The sequence below is a fragment of the Vollenhovia emeryi genome, unplaced genomic scaffold (assembly GCF_000949405.1).
Source record: "Vollenhovia emeryi isolate VEMERY1.0 unplaced genomic scaffold, V.emery_V1.0 DF939132.1, whole genome shotgun sequence".
Taxonomy (NCBI): domain Eukaryota; kingdom Metazoa; phylum Arthropoda; class Insecta; order Hymenoptera; family Formicidae; genus Vollenhovia; species Vollenhovia emeryi.
The window spans coordinates 1,806,446-1,830,296 of record NW_011967234.1 but is presented as its reverse complement, the minus strand read 5'-3'; the positions used below and the strand labels follow the sequence as shown (position 1 = coordinate 1,830,296).

At 39.8% G+C, this 23,851-nt stretch overlaps 1 protein-coding gene across 1 annotated transcript in view; it reads right to left on the bottom strand.

Moving 5' to 3' along the window:
- LOC105568028 (leishmanolysin-like peptidase) overlaps positions 1–23,851 on the bottom strand; it is a 261,167-nt gene that overhangs the window by 137,282 nt on the left and 100,034 nt on the right. The window contains exon 2 of the mRNA XM_012023381.1: positions 3,433–3,533. Coding sequence (XP_011878771.1) covers positions 3,433–3,533 — 101 coding nt within the window. The remainder of the gene's footprint in view (positions 1–3,432; positions 3,534–23,851) is intronic.

Here is a 23,851-nt window from a genome sequence, read left to right as displayed (position 1 = left end):
ATCTCTTATTATTCCGTTACACAACAAATGCATCCCCGGAAATTGTATTTCGCTCTACGAGATCGTGGATATCAGCGTGTTACCGCGATAACGCGTAACTAACATCGTAAATATCCGACGGGCATCGCACGTGGAAAGTGAAATCAACGAGATGCGCAGTGTTACAGGTCAACGCTCCTCCTACGCGTGCACGGATAGAAAGATCCCGTCGCGATGTACAAGTCCCAGGTCGCAGGTGTAATGGCATACAGGAAGAGGTGCATAATGACACGGTGTCGCGCGTCTGTACAACGCGACATGACCTTATCTCGCGGAAAGTGTTGGTCCGACTTTTACACGCGTACACGCCGCGGCACCGCGACGCGATTGTGTCAGCTTCAACTTTTGAAGCTGTTCAAGTACACGCGCGAGCATGGCTTCTACACGTTCGTTAGTACAATAACTTGAAATTGGAAATATCATTCTGTAAAACGTGAAGATGAAAGGAACAGTGTTTATTGTAGACAAACTAAAAAGTACGACGAGACTGAAAGGATAATGAAAAAGTGTCAAGTACACATTGAGCCAGGCTGTTACCAAAACTGACAGTGCGGTTTAACTTCGCTAAACTGTAAACCACTTTAATATTTACCGCAATTGTCATACTCGACGACGCGAATGAAAGCATATTGCAATATTTACGCGGGGACTGACTAGGTTGAAAAATCTTTTGTGCGTAACTAAAACCTTGTTTACAGATGAATACACGTCCAAGGAACAAGACGCGCGGTTAATGCAACGTAGAAACTTACGAGGGCCCGACACTCCGAAAGTTTCGCCGAGTGCCACGGAGGCATTTAACAACTGCTGAACTTTCAGTCTCGAAAGTTAAAAGTTGCTCTGTCGCCGCGGTCGGTACTTTAAACTGAATCTTATGCAATCCACGTCATCGCCGTGTGAAATGACACACTTCGGATGTCCGCCCTCGGCTTTTGATCATTTCTGCCCGAGCTACTCCAATCTCTCCTCCGCTGCCATTGCTCGATTATCTTTCGTGTCGTATAAAAACCTGCACGTTGCACGTTCGTTCTCACAGCATCCTAACAATGGACCCCTTAAATCCTTCTACTGCGCGAAGCGGTAGTGAAATTTCGGTATAATGACTCGAGTGCATCGCGCACTTATCTGGATTGCGCTTCCGCTCCACGTAACGTATTCCCGTACACGCACGGCGCTAAGAACCGCGCTAAGAAATCTTGGCGAGCTCAGCGGAGCGATGGAAATCCTATCCTACCATACACAACTGGCGTAATGCGACGGTATTCCAGGCGGGCTACCACGGGCCATCGCGAATCGTTAATATATGCATCATCCTAGGGACATAATTATACGTTCGCGACAGCAAAACACGAGAGAAGAGGGAGAAAGAGAAAGAGAACATCGCTTTATATACGCGCCGCATCAAACTTGGAGAACAGGTCAATGGTCTGTGAATCGCCGAGAAGATAGGAGTTCGCAATAGTCGTTTCGTAACGGTTACGTCGCCGCGTTGCACTTCATGACACGCCGGTACGCCGGGATATCCGATGATCGCGAGAACGGAAACGCTTTTTGAGAATATGCGAGTATCGAAACGCGACGTAACGCGTTCTGCAGTGCGCTCGGTGCGCGAGCGAAACGATTGTTTCAGAAATTGTCGCTGGATTGAGATGGCTCGCGCTGACGTAGGATTATTTGCTTTCATAATAATGGGCGAGAAAGACAGTAAGAACAATTGCTTTACAAGCCACTAGACACTTGCCGTTTGCGCAACGATAATCCTGTATCAAAATAGATGACTCGATGCAATTGCGGGGACAACTTAAAGGAAGAAGAACGAACTAAAAAGAGGAACAACTTGACGTGGAACAAAACTTTATTCACTGATTACAAGTCTCGTAATTTCCGTCGCGAACGTATAAACGAGAGAAACGCTAACGTACTTTTATTTATAATGAGAATTGAATTCAAGCTTTTGCTTCCAAGTAAAACGTGTCGTAACGTTGTACGATTCAAGTGAAACGATCGTTTGTTAATGTATAAGTACCACGCTATGCACGCAAAGCTAATAGCGATGTCATACGCTGTTCCAATATCGTGTCTCACATTAGCTACTACGGAATCGCCATTTGGAGCAGTAACGATACCTCTGCTTATCATGTTTCCAGCTATTACAGCCTTAACGCATTACCTTCCGCAGTTGCGGGAGAAGACACTAAGGGATGCAGTAGAGATTATCTGCAACGTCCCTAAATTTCTGTAGTGGTATCTCGAGAAGTAACCGGGGGGGTAAGAGTATCAGTACTTAGCAGAAAATAATACAAATAATAATAACTGTGCAAAATTCGCCGTCCGGGGTTCTATTACCGTAGCTCTTGCGAAGACATTATCTGGCAATATCAAAACTCGCGACGTAGTTTTCACGCTTAAACGATACGCCTCTCACGATTCGAGTAGTACCCCTCGGAAACGGCAAACGCGATCGTATATTCGCAAGTGTAAATGTTTAAGTAGCGCCTTACGACGTTACAGTAATTTTCACACGGATTAGAAATAACGTCGACAAGAGGCGGCGGCAATTACAGGATAGAAACTAACCCGCCAGAGAGGTGAATTGTACTGCCATTTTCACGACGTGAGCAGGCGACAGGTAACCTGGCAGCATCGTACAGTAACGAAAGTATTACGCGATGGTCGAGCTAATTTCTGCCACCATTTGAAAATTAAACGGCAGAGAAAATATTTATGAGCACTTTACTAAATTAGCTTCGCGTAAAAGATCCCATTGTGCGTTGTATAAAATACATAGCGGATTGGACACACCCACTATAAGCGTGACGACAAGACGACGCGACGTCCGTAAAAACCGTATTTATTTGAGTGAGTTGTGGACGCGTAGGCGCGCGCGGAAGATTAATTATTACGAGTAGAAGAAATTACTTAGTATATTAACCTACTTACACGTCGAATTCTTTTATCCACCGAGCGGGAAAATTATTCCTCCGCGACTATAATCTTGTTACAATCCAAGAGATTAGAGGATCGTACTGGAATATACTGAGAAATTTGCCTTATTTCATAGATATTGACGACAATTGCCAATTCGTTTTTCACGCAATGTATAAGAGGGAAAATTATTAAATGCTCTCTATCTTTTATTTTAATATCTTCATGAATTTTCCACGTCGCACGGAATCGGAAGCATCCAAATTCGCGGATAAATCAAATTAGAGCTGAACATTCCTCTATTTTCGATTGCTCGCAGGAGATTGCCGCTTAAGATAGTTAGCGGCAATTCGCTGTGCTGCGAGGTGAACTCGATTTGTACCCCGATATAGTCGATCCGTAACTCCGTAATTTCATGTCGACAAATACCGTTGAATTTCGTGAAAACACGTATGTGTACGGACTCACCTAAAGACGCTCTCGTCGTAAGATAGCAGAATGCGTACTGGCTGGCTGATGCTACGTTTCTTTACTTCGTGCGCTGGCTCGATGTGTACGCCGTGAATTATCTGGAAAACAAAGGCGGAATTTGATTAGAGTTTGCGTAAAATACCAGAAATACCATGTAAAATGCCGCGCAACTTAAGAGCTTTGTTCGTAGTTTATTAATAAATATATTAATAACGTAAATCGTAAAGTAATGCAAAGCAGTTAAAATTGCGATAGTGCTTTCAGTATAATTGCATTTACGCCATTTGCATGAATAGTGGAATAAAAACAGTGCTGAATGCGTCATAGGTTAGAACAAGACAATTTCGCTCAGTTAAAAAACATTCGGATAAAACATTTTTAAGAACAAAAAAGCAAAAACTCATAACTCGAAAAGTCTCTCTATCTTAAAATTGAAAAGGTCCTCCCTGTCTTGAAATTCTTTTCTTTAACTGAGCGAAATAGCTCCGGTCTATCCCATATCTGGAATCATAGTGACCCAAGTTTTTGTATGAAATTTCATTAATATTTTTCTAAATGATATATATGTTACCACGAGAAATTTGTCTAGTGTATTATTGTGTCACTGATACGGAGTTATTTTTATTCATGATCAACTAACTGTTTGTATAACTGATTTTGATACCGTCAGTTTACTTTTACAAATTGCTATTATGCTGAAATTAATCCAGTAACGTAAAAAATACATAGTAAAAATACATAAAAAAATAACGTAAATGTAACACAAATACGCTAGGGAACTAGCACATTTTCGTTCCTGCTAACTTAATTTATGGAATGATCTACTATGGACTATTTAGTACGTATCTGTTCCGTTTTTGGCTCATGCAATACGTAAATCTAAGGATAGACTCGTGTAAAATCAGAACGACACGACATATCTTACATTGACGGAATTTAGAATTTGGTATGGATAGAGATTCACGTGAATGCTCATGTTAAAGTCTATTCCGCGCAATAATTGATCGTCGAAAGTTGAGCTCGTTACTGACAGATCTTAATAGAAGATGTGCTAACTATATTGAATCGTGCCTGGTATTATGATACCAGCGGTGCGTGAACCTGATACGCTCTTCGGCGGTGCTTCAGGTTGCGAATTGTACGGTGCGCGGTGGCTGCAATCTCGCGCTCGCAGGAATAGCAGCTTGCGGCAAAGGCCGCAGCCGCGTTTACAGAGGTTATAAGAGGGAAGAGACAGGTGCATAAACTAGGTATAAGTTCTGGTTAACTTCAACACCGTCGGGCTTCAGTCAGAAGTTGCGAGCGATAGAGCCATAGAACCGAAAGGAGGTAATGGATAAATGGGCGTGAAGAGAACTTAAACAAAGTGACGCGCCCCAATGAATTGCATTGTTCACAACAGCGAGAATTCATCGACTAGTACATTGACATTTCGTTCGGAATATTTACGCGAATAAAAAAAAGTAACAATAAATCGATATATTACGTAAATCAAATTATTTAATAATACGATCCAATTGTGACGAGTTACAAGAACGGGGATTTATTGGTTTAGTATATCGATTAATTCGCGACTTTGTAACGAGTTTTCGCCACAAGGAGGATCTGACTGGCGGATGGACCCGACACTTGGTTTAATAGAGCCCCATGTAATCGAGGAAGGTCACCGTTGCCTCGTCGCAATGGGCTTGCTTGTTAGAAATGCAATTATGCGAAGATCCACGTTAAGTTTTAATCCGATCCACTTTTATACTTGCGGAGAGTTTGCGTCCTGCGCGGAAAGCTTCTTAGTGATAATGCGATATCTTAAGAGGATAGGAGTGGCATTAACTGCGCCAGCCAAGGAGCGGAGAGGACCACGAAGACCGGATCGAAGGTCGAAGTTAAGATGCAGCGGCGCTCGAGTATCACGTATATAGAAGATAACGGTAGCTAAACCACGCGCACTCCATCGTAACTTACAAACCACTCTAGCGAATAGTGCTCTCTTAATTATCAAACTTTAGACCGCTCCTAATTTCTATCCTTATATCCATGGTCTATTCAGTAATACGATGGTATGCGCGTGCCAATGTACACCCCCAAGAGCTACCTATAATAGCATAGATTTTCCACAACACCATGCTAAAGTATTGGAATATTTAATCTGCATATTTACTACACGTGCAGCCGTGTTAAATCAATAAACTAAAAATTTTACATAATAATTAATTTCAGTTCCTAATGTCATACACATTTTCGTAAAATTAATTAAAATAGACATTAATTACGTACATTTTAATTAGGTTAATGTTCATTTAATTTAACGTTCATTAAATTAAATTAAACTTTGAGTGTCTATATAAGTTTTAAAATATGTTGTTTATTACACGCATATTATATTAATAAGATAGCGATAATGTAAACATAATTATTGATAATGATGATCAGTGAAATATTAATTTCACGATACTGTTACATGCGCATATGTTGCATCTGCGTTGAAAACGAAATCAATAAATGTATTTAGTACAATGGCATTACCATCAGTCCAATTACCCGAGGACTAATGGAAAGGAAATGCCAAGATTAAGCAAGTGGACAGTTGAGGTGGTATGGTGGAAAACAAGAAGATAGAGGTCTACAAATATCCCGCAGTGAAATTCCATAAGCCTCATCCATCTTGGTTATTGACCTTAATTCAAGACCAGCCAGTCGGCATTAAGATGATTTCCACAGAGAATCGATATTTTCCAGTGCTACGTCCACTGGGCGAAGGATAGAATGATGGAAACGGTGCTAGCTGCATGAAGCGATATTATTAAAGTGGTTACAGTTGTTTAATAGTCCGAGAAATGTCATTCCTAAAATAATCAGAGGAAGTGCTCGAATAGAAAATTAAAAGACAAAAGGAGAGACATAATATGCACAAAGACGCACGTCCGCGCAGTAATAAATGTAAAATGATATTTTTAAAGAACGCTACACCCACGTAACCGTAAAAAAATTGAAGAAACGTTTACAGTATTGCAATCGTTCTATATGCTGTCCAGAAAGGGATATAATTCATTTTTGTTTTGCGGTAAAAGTTTGCTACCGCATATTTATTTGACAAGACCGCCTATCGATATCCGTCTTCAAAATCTTGTGCGATGATGTATTGGTCAAGGATAGGAACACTAAAAGGATTGATCGTTTATGATTCACTTCGAAGACTTGCCTGTTATTTTCGGAGGAATAGAGAAGCTACCGTATTTATTCACTCATGGATTTTTGCAAGTGATTCGAGTTACATTTCATTGTTCACATTGCAAGAAGTAAATTGTCTGCAGCGGGAGAAAGTATAATACATGAAACGTACAATGGAAAATGCGGAGCGATAACAGCGTATCTTTCGCTGTTTGTATTGGACAACGTAAACATATTATATTACTGTGATACATCATTTTAAAGCGATTGTTAATTAAGAAAGCATATATTTTGCGAAAATGACAGGAGATAAAATATCCAATAACGTTTGCATGGCCGTATCTCCTTCCCCGGGTGAGAAAGTGCCTCGATGCACTTCGATTTATCATATATCTACGCGTTGAAATAGGGACCGGGGGATGAAGAGATCGTGGAAACCGGGCAGGTGGGCAATTTCCGTGGTAGCCGTCTACCGTGATATACCCGTCTCTTTCCGGCCGTACCGCATTTACACGCGGCACGATGGAAATTTTGTGTTTCCTACATGTCCCTGCATTTTTGTAGCGTTTTTATGCTCGTCCTTTCCCCCGATGGAAACGTAAATAACCCGTCATCGATTGCTCACCCTCCGCCTTGAGGTTTCATTCTGGCACGCCTCGTCAAACGGCGCGAGATGAATTGTTGATTATTACCATCCACGAATATACCGAGCCGCGGTCGTATCATCTATTTTCAAACGCCGTTCCATTTAGACACATTTGCATGCTGCATAATTTAGCTCCGCGTCCATTTCACGTTAAATTTTTCAAGCTTTAGATCTAAAATTTAATTTTTTACGTACGGTGGCACAAGCGTACCTGCGATGTATCATGTCTATAGGTAAAACGACACAACATAACAAAGGTATCTAAAACAACCAGGTTTTAACAGATTCGTGAGATATGTAAGATAAATCTAACATCTATTATGCGCTAATATAAGACCGCGGACCTACTAACGGTAATAAATTGTGATTTCAATTTTTTTATAATATAGTTTAAGATATATTTGCTTGAAAAAAAGTCATGATAATGGATAAAAGTCGCGGGCTGCGCGAATCTCGTCCGGCGAGTTTTGGAAACAATCTGTTTTCGAAATCCGGCGTAATGTTACGCTGTTTCTCGAAGTAGTGTGAGTCGCTCGGTCGCCCATTCGACCAACGAGGTTGGGGAAGAGATTGATCTACGGCGGAAGTTGCGCGCGTGAATTTGAGGACATTATCTGATCGCATGGAGAAAGTAATTTATGGGAGTAGTTTAGCCGTGTGCGATAAAACAAATTCCACGCGGAAGAATGAACCGAAGAGCGCGAGCAAATTCTCGAGATTCCCGGAATCCTTTATTCCGGGTCCTCCATTTTAATAGCTTTAATTAATCGGATATAGTCTTCAGGCATCAACGATTGATCGCATTGTTATCAAACCTAATTAAATTCTTTGCCGTTTCAGCAATATAATTGCGCGATATTTCAGCAATACAGACATTACAGAATAGCAAAGCTGTGCAGCTTCTGTGAAGCTGACGCAGGGCATTTTTTTAATTTTGGAAATTACCAATAGAATTCTGCTTGGTTTTTTTTCAAAAAACGTTAGCATTTCTGATATGTTTCAAAAAAAGTTTTGGTGATTAAATGCCAAAAATAGATATGCAAAGATATAGAGTGCGCGTTTTTATTTTATAAGAATATGTTTATTTTAATCAAAATGTATGTGAAATGCTTCTTGACAAAGCTCGCTATTTAGAGCCCATACAAAATATTAGATTTTCCAAGTATTTAACTCGTGGAAGTAAATTAAAAATTGATCGTCAAAATACATCGCAATTAAAATACAAGTTGAAATTAAAAAATTAATAATTAAGTAATAATACTAAAGACGCTACATACATACATACATACATACATACTAAAGACGCGTAAATTCAAGTAATTGTGCAAAATGATTCACGAAAATGGACTGTTTGCCTTTTCTAACAAGAGCGGACGAGAAAGGAAAATAGTCAAAGTTTACCTTACCAAGAAACAATGCTGATTCTCGTCAATTAACGGAACGCACGAACGAGAGATTAAATGAACTCTGTTATTTTATCATTTGTAACTAGTTGTTCTCGAACAGCCAGGATCTTTGCCAGTCGCGCCGACTTCCTCTTCCGTTTACTCTGATTGTCAGAAGACAGCTCCAGCTCCTAAACTTTGAAAACACGTCGGAGAGTAGCTTCCGTGCTGCAGTGCCGTCAACAGCGAAATAAACTTCGCCGTTTATATATATATATATATATATATGTGCGTCTTTTAAATGATAAAACTCCGGTCGCGCATAAATTCATTAGCGTTGACAAGAAATTAACTACGGAGATTCATGCTCCGAAATAATTGATATCGGTGGGGAAGTAGCGTGAAGAGTTAAACATTTAACAGAGCTATTTATATATAAATTTAACCAGAGAGATTAGGATGTAAGAACCGTGGTTCAACATCGAGGCGGGTTAATGTTCTTGCCACGAGACTCCCTTCGACAGAGGATTGGGCCGCAGAAAATAGAGGAAAAGACACGTCCGTTCGAAATGAGATTTAAGGGGATCGAGAGGAAGAGACGGTAATCCTATTTCTGCCGCGCGCAGGCTCGGCAAAAGATTTCTCGTACAATGGAGGGCGGTTACGGCGGCAGTGAGTTCGAAACCGGACTAATTGTCGGCCGAGACGAGGTAATTCCCCCGCTTGATGCCACGGACGTCGCGGCGGAAGCCTCGTAATTGCGATCCACTTCACTTTTTCATCCCCCTCCCCGCTCTCCCATCCCTCCCATCCCTCTCTTCGCGTCACGACAAATCGAATAGGCCGACTTCCATCAGTCATCATCAGGCCTGTCCGATAGCGGATAATACCAGACGCCAGACAAGACGCGCAAGTACGCGGAATTATGCGCTCGAGTTTCTGTCATGATCATAATGCTGTGCAGTGGAAGCTGTCCGAAACACCGCAAGCATTACCGCGGCCACGGCGCGAATTGGAACGTGCCGGCCGGCGTAATACATCAATTCCGCTTTTACACTGCGAACAGCACTTAGCTCGGGGAAAATATACGCCATAGGATATCGCGCCCCGTTGAAATACCGTGCTCGGTAGTTTCGGGTGTCACTCGATACGGCATATCTGAAAACGAATCTCGAGAGTTTATTGTTGTGAAATACGGTTGACGTGTCGCGTTACCTGTTTTAATCACATGTTTCGCAGAATGCAGTTTAAGCGTGTAACTTTCGCACTCGATGTGCCCGGCTTCCCCGCTAAAAGAAAATAATAGATTACGGAAGCCAACGAAAAAAAACACACACGCCAAGAGTTTTGCGCGGTGTAATTATCGATCGCGGTGAATTTTTGTACTCGTAAAATAAAATACTTCGAGAAACTTTAATAATTTCGGTTTAAAATTATGAAAGTTCAACTGTATTCTTGAAGAATACAGTTATAGAAGAAAGAGGCGGGCGCACCAAGTAGAATTATTTCATTGGACAAGCGGATTGGAAAAAGTGGCGAAACGTATGCTATAAAGATCATGTTTCAAACCAAAGTATTTCTTTCAGAACGAACTTGATCAGCAGAAACGTTAAAGTTTCAAGTCTCTCGTTATTTGTGAGCATAGGCTAATACTGGTAGTAAAGTAGCAGGCGTATAAAATCAAGTTTACATTTTCTGTATGGAAATACCATCCTCGGATTTTGCAACAAAGTTTCTAGGATAGGGCACGTATACCGCGACAGCTACAAACTCGTCGATATTGCGAAAATGATCGAAGTTTAATTTATGCTTATAAGCTTCGCCATCGAAAGAGTTTATCGATATTCATCGATATGCATACCAAATGAGTATACTATGCGAACGCAAGATCCTGCCCCAAATTTGACAAAACACCTTCGATCTCTCCGACCCCTCGTCTCCGCATTTCATATCGAGTTTAGCAAAAAGTGGAGCACGCAGCTGGTTAAAGCAAGCAGTTTTATACACTTGCTGCGTGTATATAGACACGATTGGTTGTACGTGGAACGTACTTCTATTGGGAATACGGAAGGGAATGCGTCGTTTCGGAATCCCCCTTGTGCCGGTGTCTGCGGAACGTGGGTATCATGTAAAAGCATCCCGGCGAAACTGGATTCTCCGCAGTCATAGCTTATTTAGGAAGCGCGAGGTCGCACGCGATTGAATAAATATTTCGTATTCAGAAAAGAAAAACAGACGTCGAGTGCCTTTTGTTAAATTTTATTCGGGAAATTTCATCGACTTTCAGTGCCAGCAATCCGCGCATTACCGTTGCGATAACATTTGCGATTTTTGGAATCGCGGCAATTGGAAATTCTGAATTCCCATATAACGACAGATAAATGGCTATTGCATTTTGTACGGCGCCTTCATGAATATGCAGCTGCATTGTTATCTGCAGAATTATAGCTAGCAATTTCTATAGCTATGCAAAACGGGCTATCTTGATAGGACATCGCTTGGCAAAGATATCGATAAGTAATGCGAACTCATCTGACCGTATTTTACTGTTCCCACAGACTTACTAACGTGCATATATTACACGGAAGCAGCGATACGCAGATAATCCACACAAATATGTTAAATGAAACAAAACATATTTTTCTTTATACCGCACTATTCGCGTTATTATGAAACAGCGTATCGATATAGAAGCATTAACAGTGGAATTACCATCGCGCAAAGCACTTAACTTTTTGACGAAATTACAAGAACATGGTATATTTTGCCCAAAACGTACGTTTGGACAATTGAAACGCTACTTAAGGAACCATTATCGCAAAGTTGTTTCTACCATCCTGGTTAAATGCAAAATCATTAGAGCAGGTCTCCAGCTTTTGCCTGAGCAGCGAGTTACGAAACAATGTGCGAGCAATTAACGATCTGTTTATATTCTCCACAATTGTCGATAGGATTTGATAAAAATATCCTATTTCTTAATTTAAACAAATCTTTTTTTACTAAAAAATGTACGACAATGGAAATAAAAAATTAACGATTGCATTCAGTAGTAATATAATCAGTAAGCTTAGTCGATAAATAGAAATATAAGTAAATCTACGTATCTAAACATAAGTAAATCAAATTCTAAATTACAGTTCTTAATTGAGTCATTCTTAAGTGAAGAAATGCAGTTCCTTCTTTTTAATTCTTTTCTGTATAAAATGCAATTAATTATAATATAATTTCGTTTGTTGAAATACAAACCTATTAAATTAACCATCCGTGCTATAAATCTATTTGAAATTCCAGAAAATTTAATTAATTTTTAAGTCAGACGGTCGATATAGTAACAAAAATGTTCAAAAACTTTTAGACCATTCTATTATCTTAGCAAGTTTCAGAACTTAATAATTAAAAGAACAGTTACTTTTAATAAAGATACCGTAAATAATTCTTATCGACATAGTATCGACTGTGAAAAGAGTATACAGGAATTTCGACAGAAAGTGAATTACGCCATCACCTGACGTTAATATGATTTGCATATCCATTATAGCGGCGTGTTAGGGGGAAAAAAGGGCGGCTCGCTTTCGCGATACCGTAGCGCGCACATGACTAGACGTGTCGCCTATTTAATATTTTCTGTCATATAAAGCCCCCCCCCCCAGCGTATCGCTAAAATTAAATATTTATTTAAATATTATTTATTTCACAGAAAACAGTGCATGTCACCTGAATTTTTAGGATATAATTTTCAATGTTTTTCAATTTGAAACACGTGTGTAACCGTTTTTAGATAAGCATTAAAAATAATAAAGAGAGGACGTAACAACAATAGACAATGCACATGCTAAAGTTAATTCTGGAAAATTTGCCCTTTAACGACTACAAGCGAAATATACAGCGCATTTAGCTGTGGTAATATATAATCTTTCCATCGAGGAGCCTTTCTGCAGGGAAACGTCGGCGGAGCAAAATGAGGAAAAATGTAATTAAAGTGCGGGAAATCAAATACGCAGCGGAGAACTTGCCGGCCATTCTTCCTAGTCATGTTCTCCCGCTTCACATACTGACGTAAATCGCGATCCGAGGCAAATGCGAGATCCCATGCGGCCCCATGCCGGCGCAAAACACGAGCATGACGTTCATCGAAACGATATCAGTTTCCGGAGCGCGGAATCGATGCGCGCACACGCAATTGAATCCTCGAATTACATCCAGAAAGATCAAATGGTGCTTCGTTGCGCGATGGCAACAGCTAATTACATACGCGAAGCGAATTCGCTCCGGTGCAGGTGTGCTATTCTTGGTGCTCGCGGAATCCAAGACGCCGCTCCGGCTCGACTTATGCGAATTGATTCCGCAGGCGGTTCGGTTACGTTTATTACCCTCGATAGCAAGATACGTACTGCACGTACGCAGGTATCTCTGCATTTGTGATCGAATGCGTGCTCGAGTCTTATCTGACACAAAGCCACACATGCGAGAATACGGAGCAACGGTTAAACGTCTACACACCGCTGTACGATCAACCGTGTTCCCGACCTTACCATACTGCCAGCATGCATAATGTACGAATGGCATGGCATGGCATGAGTGCGCGATGCACAATGCGATGGATAAGCCTCAGGGTAAATCAACCCTTGAATTTTTCTCGGGCTCGCTATATTTGTATTACTGTTAATATTACGGAGATTATCGATATAATACACGACGATAGTATAATGATGGTATAAACACACATTTCGTAAAAATTTAGTGGATTTGATATTTTGTTTTCCGCGCGATAATATTATAAAAAAGACGCATGGTTTTACGTTACAACTGCGTTACAATCTGACAGGACGGGTACAGCGCAAATTTAAATATATATATATTTCAAGATAAAGATGAGAGGGTGTAAAATAATTTTTATTTAAAAAAAGAATAAGATGCGCATAAAAGATCTGTTAGACAAAATAATAACGGAAATGAAAATTTAACGAGAAGATAGAGAGAAAACTGGCGTGTTTTCTATCTTAATTTGCAGCGTCACAAAAGCAAACGTTAAAGATAGCCGATCGGAAGCGAGGGTTTTTCATGCTCGATCAGTTCTATCAAGCACAGTGTTTGTATTGGTGCAATAATTTACGCAACTGCCGTGTTTGTGTCAAGGCAAGCTAATTAGTCGAGTAGATGGCTGAACCGACTATAGACATGAAAGGGCCTTGCTCACGTCGGGAATCCATTATGCAAGACATTGCAACCCGCACCTAACGAACTAATTTGCTGCATGTCGCGCAAAATGGAAGAGACATAAAGATGGGATAAGGAAGGACACGGGTAAAACTGCATTGGACGCGTACACGTCCCTATTGTCAGTGCAAACAGTTATCAGACCTTGCGTGACAGTATAAACCGGGGTAGAGCAAATTGAATCGACAGATTGAAAGCACAATGGTTCAACACTTGGAGAGACTTAAAAGGCGACTTTGAGAATCCATTTTCTATGTTTTTTCATGCATACGTGTCTTTCAAAGAAATCGAGAATAAAAACCGTCTTATTAAAATCCACAAATAATATTGTCTATATGATGCAATATTATTTGTATATTTGTATATTACTAAACATAGACATTATTATAATAGAAATTACTATAATATGCAACGATATATCAAGTATAATTTATGTAAAATAATGCACTGTTCAGAAGAAAACTTATCCCAAGATAAATATCTGTGTCTTGGAAAGTTGAGCTTGATCGATGCAATGATTTAATATATTTTTCATGTATCATAATAATTATTTTTACGAACCTCTTCTTAATATATCGCGTCATCTGAAAAATCTTCTGGCCCGGTTAATCCCGCCTTAGTTCACCTTATTGCTGAGAGGGTAAATTTCCAGACGCACGCGTCGCGGCGAATTCGTAGCAAATTGTGTAGCGCGAGCCCTAAATAAATTTCGCGTCGTGGGGCTTTGTACTCTAACGCGACAGGAAATTTCTACAGGCACGCGGGTGTGTTAGTGTATATACGCTCCTAGAGAATGTTACAAGGTATTTCGGGCAGATGCTCTTTCGGTCTAGCTGCGCCGTCCCCGCGAGCTCCGAAGTCAAGCGCGAGACGCGCTTCACTAAACTGTAGGATCTACATGCAATGGTAATCGGTTCATTCAATTTGCAACAATCTCTATTTGTCATTCATTAATTTGATAGTGTTCGGAAGATAAACTATTTAACGGATCATTTTCTTGCAATATAATTGTGCAATACGACATATCATTCTTTTAAAGTAAAAGGTGCTAAGAAATGTGCTAGTTTTAAAATTAAATATAACAAATGAGCGGACAAACGTACGAAACCAGACACGTATGTTTTAGCGATCAGTGTACATGTTAAGGGATTTCCTGAGCGATCTGATCGCGAGTTATACACGTGTCATGTAATTGTTGAACAATGAAACACGTTCTATCCGACACATGTACCTATCCGCTTAAGGACAATCCACTTTAATGTCTAGTAACGATTTATACATATATAACACGCCAATTGTCCGTTGATTAACAGTAGTACGTATTTAAGGATTATTATTCTGCCATGTGTTAATTAGATGAAACGGCATAATAAATTATGAATAAATCTCGAATAGCGTAGCGTATTTAAAATAAATTTTCAAATAAGCATTTTCTACAAATAATCGTATGCTTAATAATTAGTACAATGGTACTTTGTAACTGCGAAAACGTGCGAGAACTTTGGAAGGTAAAAAATAATCTCAATATCCACGATACATTGTTCTTTATTGCCGCAAGCACGAGTTCAGTCGTATAAAATTTATGGGATTTTCCGTGTAAAGTCTGGTACACGGTTTACATGTATATCGCGTGTATATGTATGTGTGTATAGTATACAGTACGCGTCTTTCATAGCGTATATTAAACCACCACTCGACAACCTGGCCGCCACCTCCGCTTTCTTCGACCTGGCACGATGTGATCTACACGTGGCAATATTGCGCCACATGCCGTGAATTCTCTCAGAGCCATTTCACCTAATCGAGACGGCGGTACCATGCGCCGCTCGTGCTTGCGAAGTAGCCCGGTAGCTAGTGACCATTAAAAGGTGGACTACGAGATAGAGTTTGAACAGGCAACGTCAACGTTGCCGTCGCAACGCGGCGGCGAATGAAACGGGAGATCTGCATTTGTTAAGACGAGTTAGATGAGATTCGATTTGACTGTATAATATATTTGCTACAATTCAGATGCAAGTAAATCTATTAGTTCTCAGCATTAACGCGACACTCAAAGTCTTAAAGATCTCTAAATCGCAATCTCGTCACGAGTTCCATTTTGTTCCGGTCAACAATCTCGTACTGAGAAAAGTGAAAAAATATTAGGACGAAGAATGCGACTTCTATATCATCTAAACGTCTAGACGTCTTGAATGCACTACAAATCTCGTGGTTTCATCGTACGTGCATGTCACGGTCAACAGCAGAGCCATTTTTGTTAGTGTTTTCCTTGATTTGTTTCAGACAGAGAATTTATTTCAGAGAGAACAAATGTCTACTTTTAAAAAGCTCTTGGTTCAGCAGAAATTCGATATTAAAACAGTATAGTGCCATACAAATGATGTATGATATTCTAACGTTAAATAGTTTTCAATTCTTTCCTTTACACGTATTCTTTCACGAACTCCAAATAAAAAGACTTAAAATAAAAAGGTAATCCATTTTAACGTAATATCCACTAGCATTATTAATGCACAAAAAGTTTACATGCAAAATATATTTCGTCAATTTTCATCTCGGTATAAATGCGCATAAAAATTTAATCTTCTAAGTAGCTATATCCAGAATAAGAACCTGGTGTACCGTGGAAAGCGGGCATTCGTTACATTGACCGCATCTCTTCGATCTTGGCCAATCCTATATCTCATCGATCGTACACGCGACCATAATCCTCTTACTAATTCGCCGCATGCATTACAGATTGGGTTATACCCGCGTAGCTTAGGGTAGCCTAGGTCAATCCGGGATCCTCGGATTGACAAAGATTATGTCAGTGCGTCTAGGTATCTTTACATCGATAAATGTCCACTCAATCAGTACACGGCGCGACAATTTATTTGAATAATTAATGACGTTATTCACGGAACGTTACATATTGATGAATATTTATTAAACGCACGTGTTATATAAATTATACGCACGAGTAATATAAAAATACGCGACTTTGTATCCAACGCTGATCAATGTTACGATAGAGAGTGGTTTAAATTCACGGAAAAGAGTGGAGAAACTGACCTGGTGTACGATAATGGCATGACCACCAGTCATATAATCCCGTCGATGCTTTCGATGTGTTAAGCTAGAGAGTTAATCAAACGTTAGATAGTACCGTAAATTCCTCTCTGGCCAGCGCGGAAAACAAAATTTATGGTCCCACATAGATCGATCGCCTGTCTCGAGACCAAATGGAGTCTGAAATTCTTCCGCGGCCGACTAAAAAACAAGATTTACGGTAATTGGATTTTGTAATTCCATCATTCTTGATTCTAAACTAACCGAAATCTGAAATTTCTTCCAGGCTAGACAAACCCGATTTACGGTAATTAAGTTCCGTGATTCAATCCAACGAATCTAAAATAGAATGCAATGGAATTCATTTGAGTATACGTGCTTTAATTTAAAAAACGAATGGCAATGTTGAATAAATGTTGGTATAAAACAATATGGTAAATGAGACTATTATAAAAAAATAAAAGTAAGAGAAAAACTGATAAGAATCTGAATTGAAAAGAGAACAATAACTTCGTTGCGTCCCTTGCACTTGCGGAACGTATCAGTAGGAAATTTGAGAAAGTCGTCATAAATTTGAAATTCATAGATTTCATATCAAAATTTATAACAATTTGAAATTGTGCGGGTATAAAAATGAATAATAATCATTGAATAAGAATATTTTGCTTATCTGATTCACTAAAACGGCAGGAATCTTTAGTCGAATTAAGGGAAAGCCTAACTGTCATTTCAAGTTTGCGATGCGTCTCCGATACTATGAATCTTCGCCCGTCCGGTTCGCGGCTCACTGACGCTGTTTATATTATGAATTATGTAAGAGTTTATAGTTCACCCAACGGAGAAACGATAAAAAGCTCTACGACCACATTATTGCGGGATCTGCGATGTGATGCACTTTCACACAGCAATCTTGCATCATACTGAACAGGTAAAGCCCACCTGGGTCCCAAAATATAGTTATCAACATGGGAGATGTAAAATTTGATCCCATATCCCAGAGAGAAACGGCTGACATTTTTAAACGGTTCACTTTGCATCCTTGACTATTGGATATTTCATCAAGTATTAAATCGCTAGCTTACGAAAATTATGATTATTTAGTATGAGTCGCACGCAAATGTTAAAGTTCGTTTTTCACATTTAATAAGATGTTCAAAATGTTCAATAAGCTCTAAATAAATAAATTAGGCTACAGTAATAATTAAAAGGCATTTCTTGTATTTCTTAAATTGTTCAGAATAACGTCATATGCAAAGTACTAAAGAAGCTCTTTTTGAACTGATGGCTTATAATTAATTCTTATCAAACCAACAATTGAAGCTTCTTGGGAATATACTGTTCTAAAACAATTAATCTACTCGTACATCTATATATACGTTCTAACTACGTCTCCTTCAAATATTTGGAGAACTGACCGTAAAATGTCAGATTTATTCATTATATAACTCTTTATTTCAAACAATGGTTATAATAAAATCGATTTTTCGAAAAGTCTATAATATATGTATACTACTTTTATAACACATGACTTATCATATATTCTTGTATTCTGTGAAAATCTCATACAAAACTGCGACGATATTTCTGATAAACCAATGACATGAACATTAGTAAATGTAGCATAAGTAACTGCAATAATTAGAATAATAATCACAATTATACATGCCATGCAAACAAGTTTCTCTTCATAAAAATATTAAAATCGATATAATTAAAATCTATATTAAACTTTGTGTCGATTTTATTTATCAAGGCGATTATGCTAACAGCGATATCAGAGTAGAAATAACATTGATAAATCAAACATGACTTGAAGGTTAACATCACTTGCGTTTATTGGATGAATGGCAGTACATCGAAAACCTTTTATCGTGGTTGTTCATCCCCATTACCACGAAGGTTAACGTTTCTATGAGACATTGACCTAAGCAGGGATCAGCAAAGTTATAAGGTGACGTCACTCACGACACTCGAAATTTGTACGAAACACACTTTCGCTCCTTTGATCGTGCAGGTCGATTACAGGGGTGCGAAAAAATTATATATACTGTCGTCCAAGTGTCTAACATGCACGCACCTTTGCGTGAATTTGTATTTACGCGAACAATATGTCTGCATTCGTAATCATTCTCACGTAATACGTGTGCAGTGTTGAAGTTGAAAAGAAAAAAGTATTTTCGCAAGAATTGTTTTCTGTAATTAATATTATTGATACTTTTGTTGATACAAATTGTAACAAAATATATAAAATCTTTCAATACCTTGATCCTGACAAAAAAGCAATATAGTAGATTGCAATAAACCATAAATTTTTGCTGCTTCAACATCCGATATTTACTACAGTTGATTAGAATATCGTTTGCAAAAAGAATGATTTCAAACTGAATGTACATTCGTGCGCATTTTCGAAGCACACTCGCGGAGTAGATGAAGGATTTGATATTCCCTAAGTTTAACGATCGTAGTCCGCAAATAGTATTACCCCTATTTATATTCCACTGTTCGATTATTCTTGCCCTCGTTGCACATGAAGCTTTTAAATGACGGAATACGACTTGCACGGTGCCGAGCGTAGCAATCGATGCTCAGGCACGTCCGCCGAACCCAAACCGCCCCAATCTGGCTGGCAGTCGCCAACCTGACCAAACAACAGTCTCCAGATCCCGTATAAATTAAAGCAATTTGCATGTCACGCGCGCTCACGGGTTCTAGACACGAAATTTGGCGCGGTAGAAACGGCGAAGACCGAATGTCGTTAGTCAAACAATCTACCCATTTCTACCGCCTGCTCGATCCCGCGAACGCATGACGATATCGCTTGAAATTCCCAGCCACAAATGGTGCATGAAAGTAGAAACCGGATGCGTGACGCGATGTATAGCAAACTCATTGCTTCGCTTATGAATTCACCATAGCAAAACAGTGATCTGCATAACAACTTTGATTAATTGATCGTCGACATTTAGCTGCTGTCGAAACATATAATATTGCATGATTGTCGAGATCCGCGTCGTCTCCTAAAACTATGTTGTAAAATATCCGACGTAAGTAGTAAAAGCTGAACAGAGTCAGACGTGACAAGTGTTGTATCTTATAATGACATTAACTATATTTATTGAAAAAAATCTGTACGTGTGAATCAATTTGCGTTATGTTGAAATTAATATCTGTAAATATAAATTAATTTGATAGAGACTTTGATATACACTCGTCGCGCATTCGAGGATTACTCCTCCGCTTTAAGCGGCACCCCTCCCCAGAGTGTCGCACAGCCTCATTTTGCTCTATTCCACCTCGTTATATGTTAACTCTCCGTCCATGCACGTCGTATCTGTTAATAATGTCACAGGCCGACCTCTGAGCTCTCCCTCTCATACCCTCGGCGCCTCTGACACCGGCGGCGCTTACAGGGCGGCGCCTGAAACAACCCTGCGGGCCTCACGCGGACTGCGTTACGTTCCATTATGCACGCCGGTCGATTCCGCTCGAGCGATTTAACATGCATTAACTTGTAAACTCGCGACTTGCCGTGTACTCGATAATGCAGCCGCCACCGACGCCGTCGCCACCCGCCCCTGCGTGGCGTCGGGACGCCTTTTACGAGGGGCATACACCACGGACCTGCTTCCCGCGTGTCCCACCCTCGCGCCTGGCACCAACATTGACATCCCACGCCTGCGTTCCATCTGCCACCCGGAAGACTCTCCCGGAGGTTTTGATAATACATTATTAATGAGCCGAGAACCACGAGTCTCGATTCTTCCGAATTCGAAATTCCGATTCTCCGCCGAAGAACGGGAATAATATTTAAATAATTATCGTCAGCGCATATGAATTGTCCACAGCTGAAGAAACTCGTGACTTTCCTTCCACTGAGTATTCATGATTAAATAGATGACAGCCAATGAAAAAAAAACCGGATATTGAACAACCCTGTTTTTATTCAAGATTGTACCTTGCAATAAATACAATACATTAGGTTACAAATAATTCAAGATAACAGGGTGCAATGCAATCTGAAAATGTAAAAACAGGTTTCACATTGTCAAATAAAAAACTTTCTATTGAAAATTGATTGCGCAGTGTATAATATATCAGATGTGTATTTTTTTTTATTTCTGGCGCATGCAGTCCATACGCAGTGCGATGCACATTATGTGTCATATCAATCATTCTGCACAATAAAAAAAACTGGGACATAAATTTACAATAAAGAGCGAGTTGTACATTTGGATGTAATATTTATATACGTATATGCAAGTATCCGATGTTTTGGGAGAAATGTGCAGTCTGAAATTTCACAATTGTCATTTCTCTCTTGCAAAATATACCAATCTATTTCATATTATCAATATTTTGCCAGCAAACTACGTCAAATTCTTTTCCAACTCGCAGCTTTGAGAATGTAATCGCTTCGTTTAACGTCCTTTATAAATTTCTTCTGATTGTACGGACCATTTTTTTTACAAGCTTTTTTTACAAAGAGACGACAAAGCAACACAATCTCCTCATAAAAAAAAGATGAGCAAATGTACAAAGCATATAAAATCTATTCAGTTAAATTTCAAGCTGCGCAACTATGTTAACGACTCTTGTCGCTCTTTACGATGAGATTGAAAAAGTTACTGTGTCCCCCTGGGCGTCGAGCGACAGAGTAGTTGAGAGGGATGTTAATCGACGGCTCGGACAGGACGCGCAATTCGAACATTTGGAAAGTAGACGAGGAAGGAGGTCGTCGGATGGCAAAGGGTGAAAGTACACTGTGGAAAAGGGTGGTATAGTGGGGGGGGGGGGGGAAGGAAACGAGGCGAGGCGGTGCAGTGGCCGCATAAGTGTACGTTGGTATGGGTGGCCATTCAAATGGAAGCCTCTCCTGTCCCACCTCTCGTTTTCCCTGTCTTCTCACTCGCCATTCCCTTCCCGTTTCAAGTGGTCAGCCCTCGGCAATCGTCCGGCACGGCGCGCGAGTCGCAATCTGTCCCTCGTCGAAAATCACCGCGGAAACAAAGTAAAAGCTCCCTCCGGAACCTCGCACTATAGAATCCCTAATCGAAACTACGAGCTGTGGCCCGCGGACTACGTGCACGGAGAATCGGGCGGATAATCGATAATCGTACCGATTCCGCGCAAAATCGAAAGGCGAAAGATGCACTGACGTGGACACACATCGGTAATAACGGCCCGTGCAAAAACTAATTAAATACATTCTAGCGATATTGGAAAGCTTTCGCAGTGCTGTAAGCTTGTAAGATTCAAATGAGAAAAGCAAGCTCTTCCGTAGCAACTCCGCTGTTTGTAGCAAATACCAATCGCGTGAAAAAAAGAGATACTATGATTAGGAGATCTCGAGGAGGGAGAGTGCATTGTGCACGACCGAAATTAACGTCCTCCTCCCTTCCTTTTATTACGCAATATGCAGTTATCATTTTGCTTTCGATCGATTTCATTTGGTTATCTCGCAACGCCCGTATACCATATATGTTTGATATAACATGTGACTCGCGGATATAATAATATAATGATCAAACTACAATATAAATTACTTTCACAATGATTGAATTACATAAATTCAAATTGAGCTAACGTAAGTAATTTCAGTAACAGTATTTACATCACTAACTTAAAGTCCAGACCGTGCTTAATTATTACACGAATATTTTAATAAGATGAAAAACAAGAGCTAAATTTAAAAGATAATAGAAGACGAGTTACATCGATCACAAATACTTGGTTTAAACAGCAATAAGGTATAAAGTAATGGCACATTCCTGGAACAATAAAAACTACAATCTTCAAAGAATAAACATTGATTAAATGGCTTTCTGATTTATACTATTGCATGTATAGTGCACCGTGGAATCCAACAAAGGCATTCACTCATAGCGATGCGTAAAGCATTGTTGATAATTAATTAATAAGTCGAGAGTATCTCTTTTATGATTTGATTGAGTGTTGTCCACTTGACCTAAGAAAGCGCTGTCATCTCGAATCGTGAGTGTCCTTTTCGGTCCTCTAGGATCCTAAATTCTGTAATCGAAGATTGAAGATCGAGTAGCCGACGGGATTCATTCAGTGAGGTATTACTGAGGCAAGATAACAGCCGCGGCTCGAGCGCTCTCAACGAGGACCATCGTGGCTTGCAGCCGCAAAACTATTTTCCGATAACGACCGACACTCGCTTGGTGGGGTACATTTGTTCCAGGCTCGCACCCTGATTGCGCGGGACGCCCGTTTTCCCCGGATGCATATTTTATCCCGCTGACAGATTTATTGCCGGCATGGTTATTCGGCCGCGCCAGCTTCTTCCTCGATTTTATTGTTTTTATTTTGTATATCTGGAGGGATCATGTCTCTCGATTCACACTACCACGCTGCACGACAGCCGGATATGCGTAGGTATATTATCAAACTGTTCGGTGACAAATTGCTCGGCGCGTCGTATTACACCTCGCGAAACGTGAGATTAATTTCGTGAGCACAAAATGAAAATAGATGTCGAAAATATTCCAAGATGTGGAAATATAAGCGGAAAAAATTTAATAAAATAAAACATTAATCCTGACCAAATGTTTTTGACGTGAGAGAAGAACGACAAACGCGTTGTAGAATATTATAGTGCAAATTACGAATTTACATGTTATAAATCTCACAATGGAACAAAGGTGAAATTTCAATAGAATATTTTGATCGAAGTCTGGATATTTGTATATCCATGTCGTAATTATTAAATAAAAATGTGAAACAAAAGTTTTCCATCTTAATTGAAAATCTAATAAAGTCGCTCTGTAATCCTCAAGTTTGCTCTTAAATGCCAAAAGTTCTATAATTTACACTGTTACAGACTGTCACGAGAATTATGATACATGGTTGCACGAGAGAGTTTCATATGTTCCGATGTTTTTCCCAACTTTTCCGCCACTTCAACGTAGATATATTATTCCGTAACGAA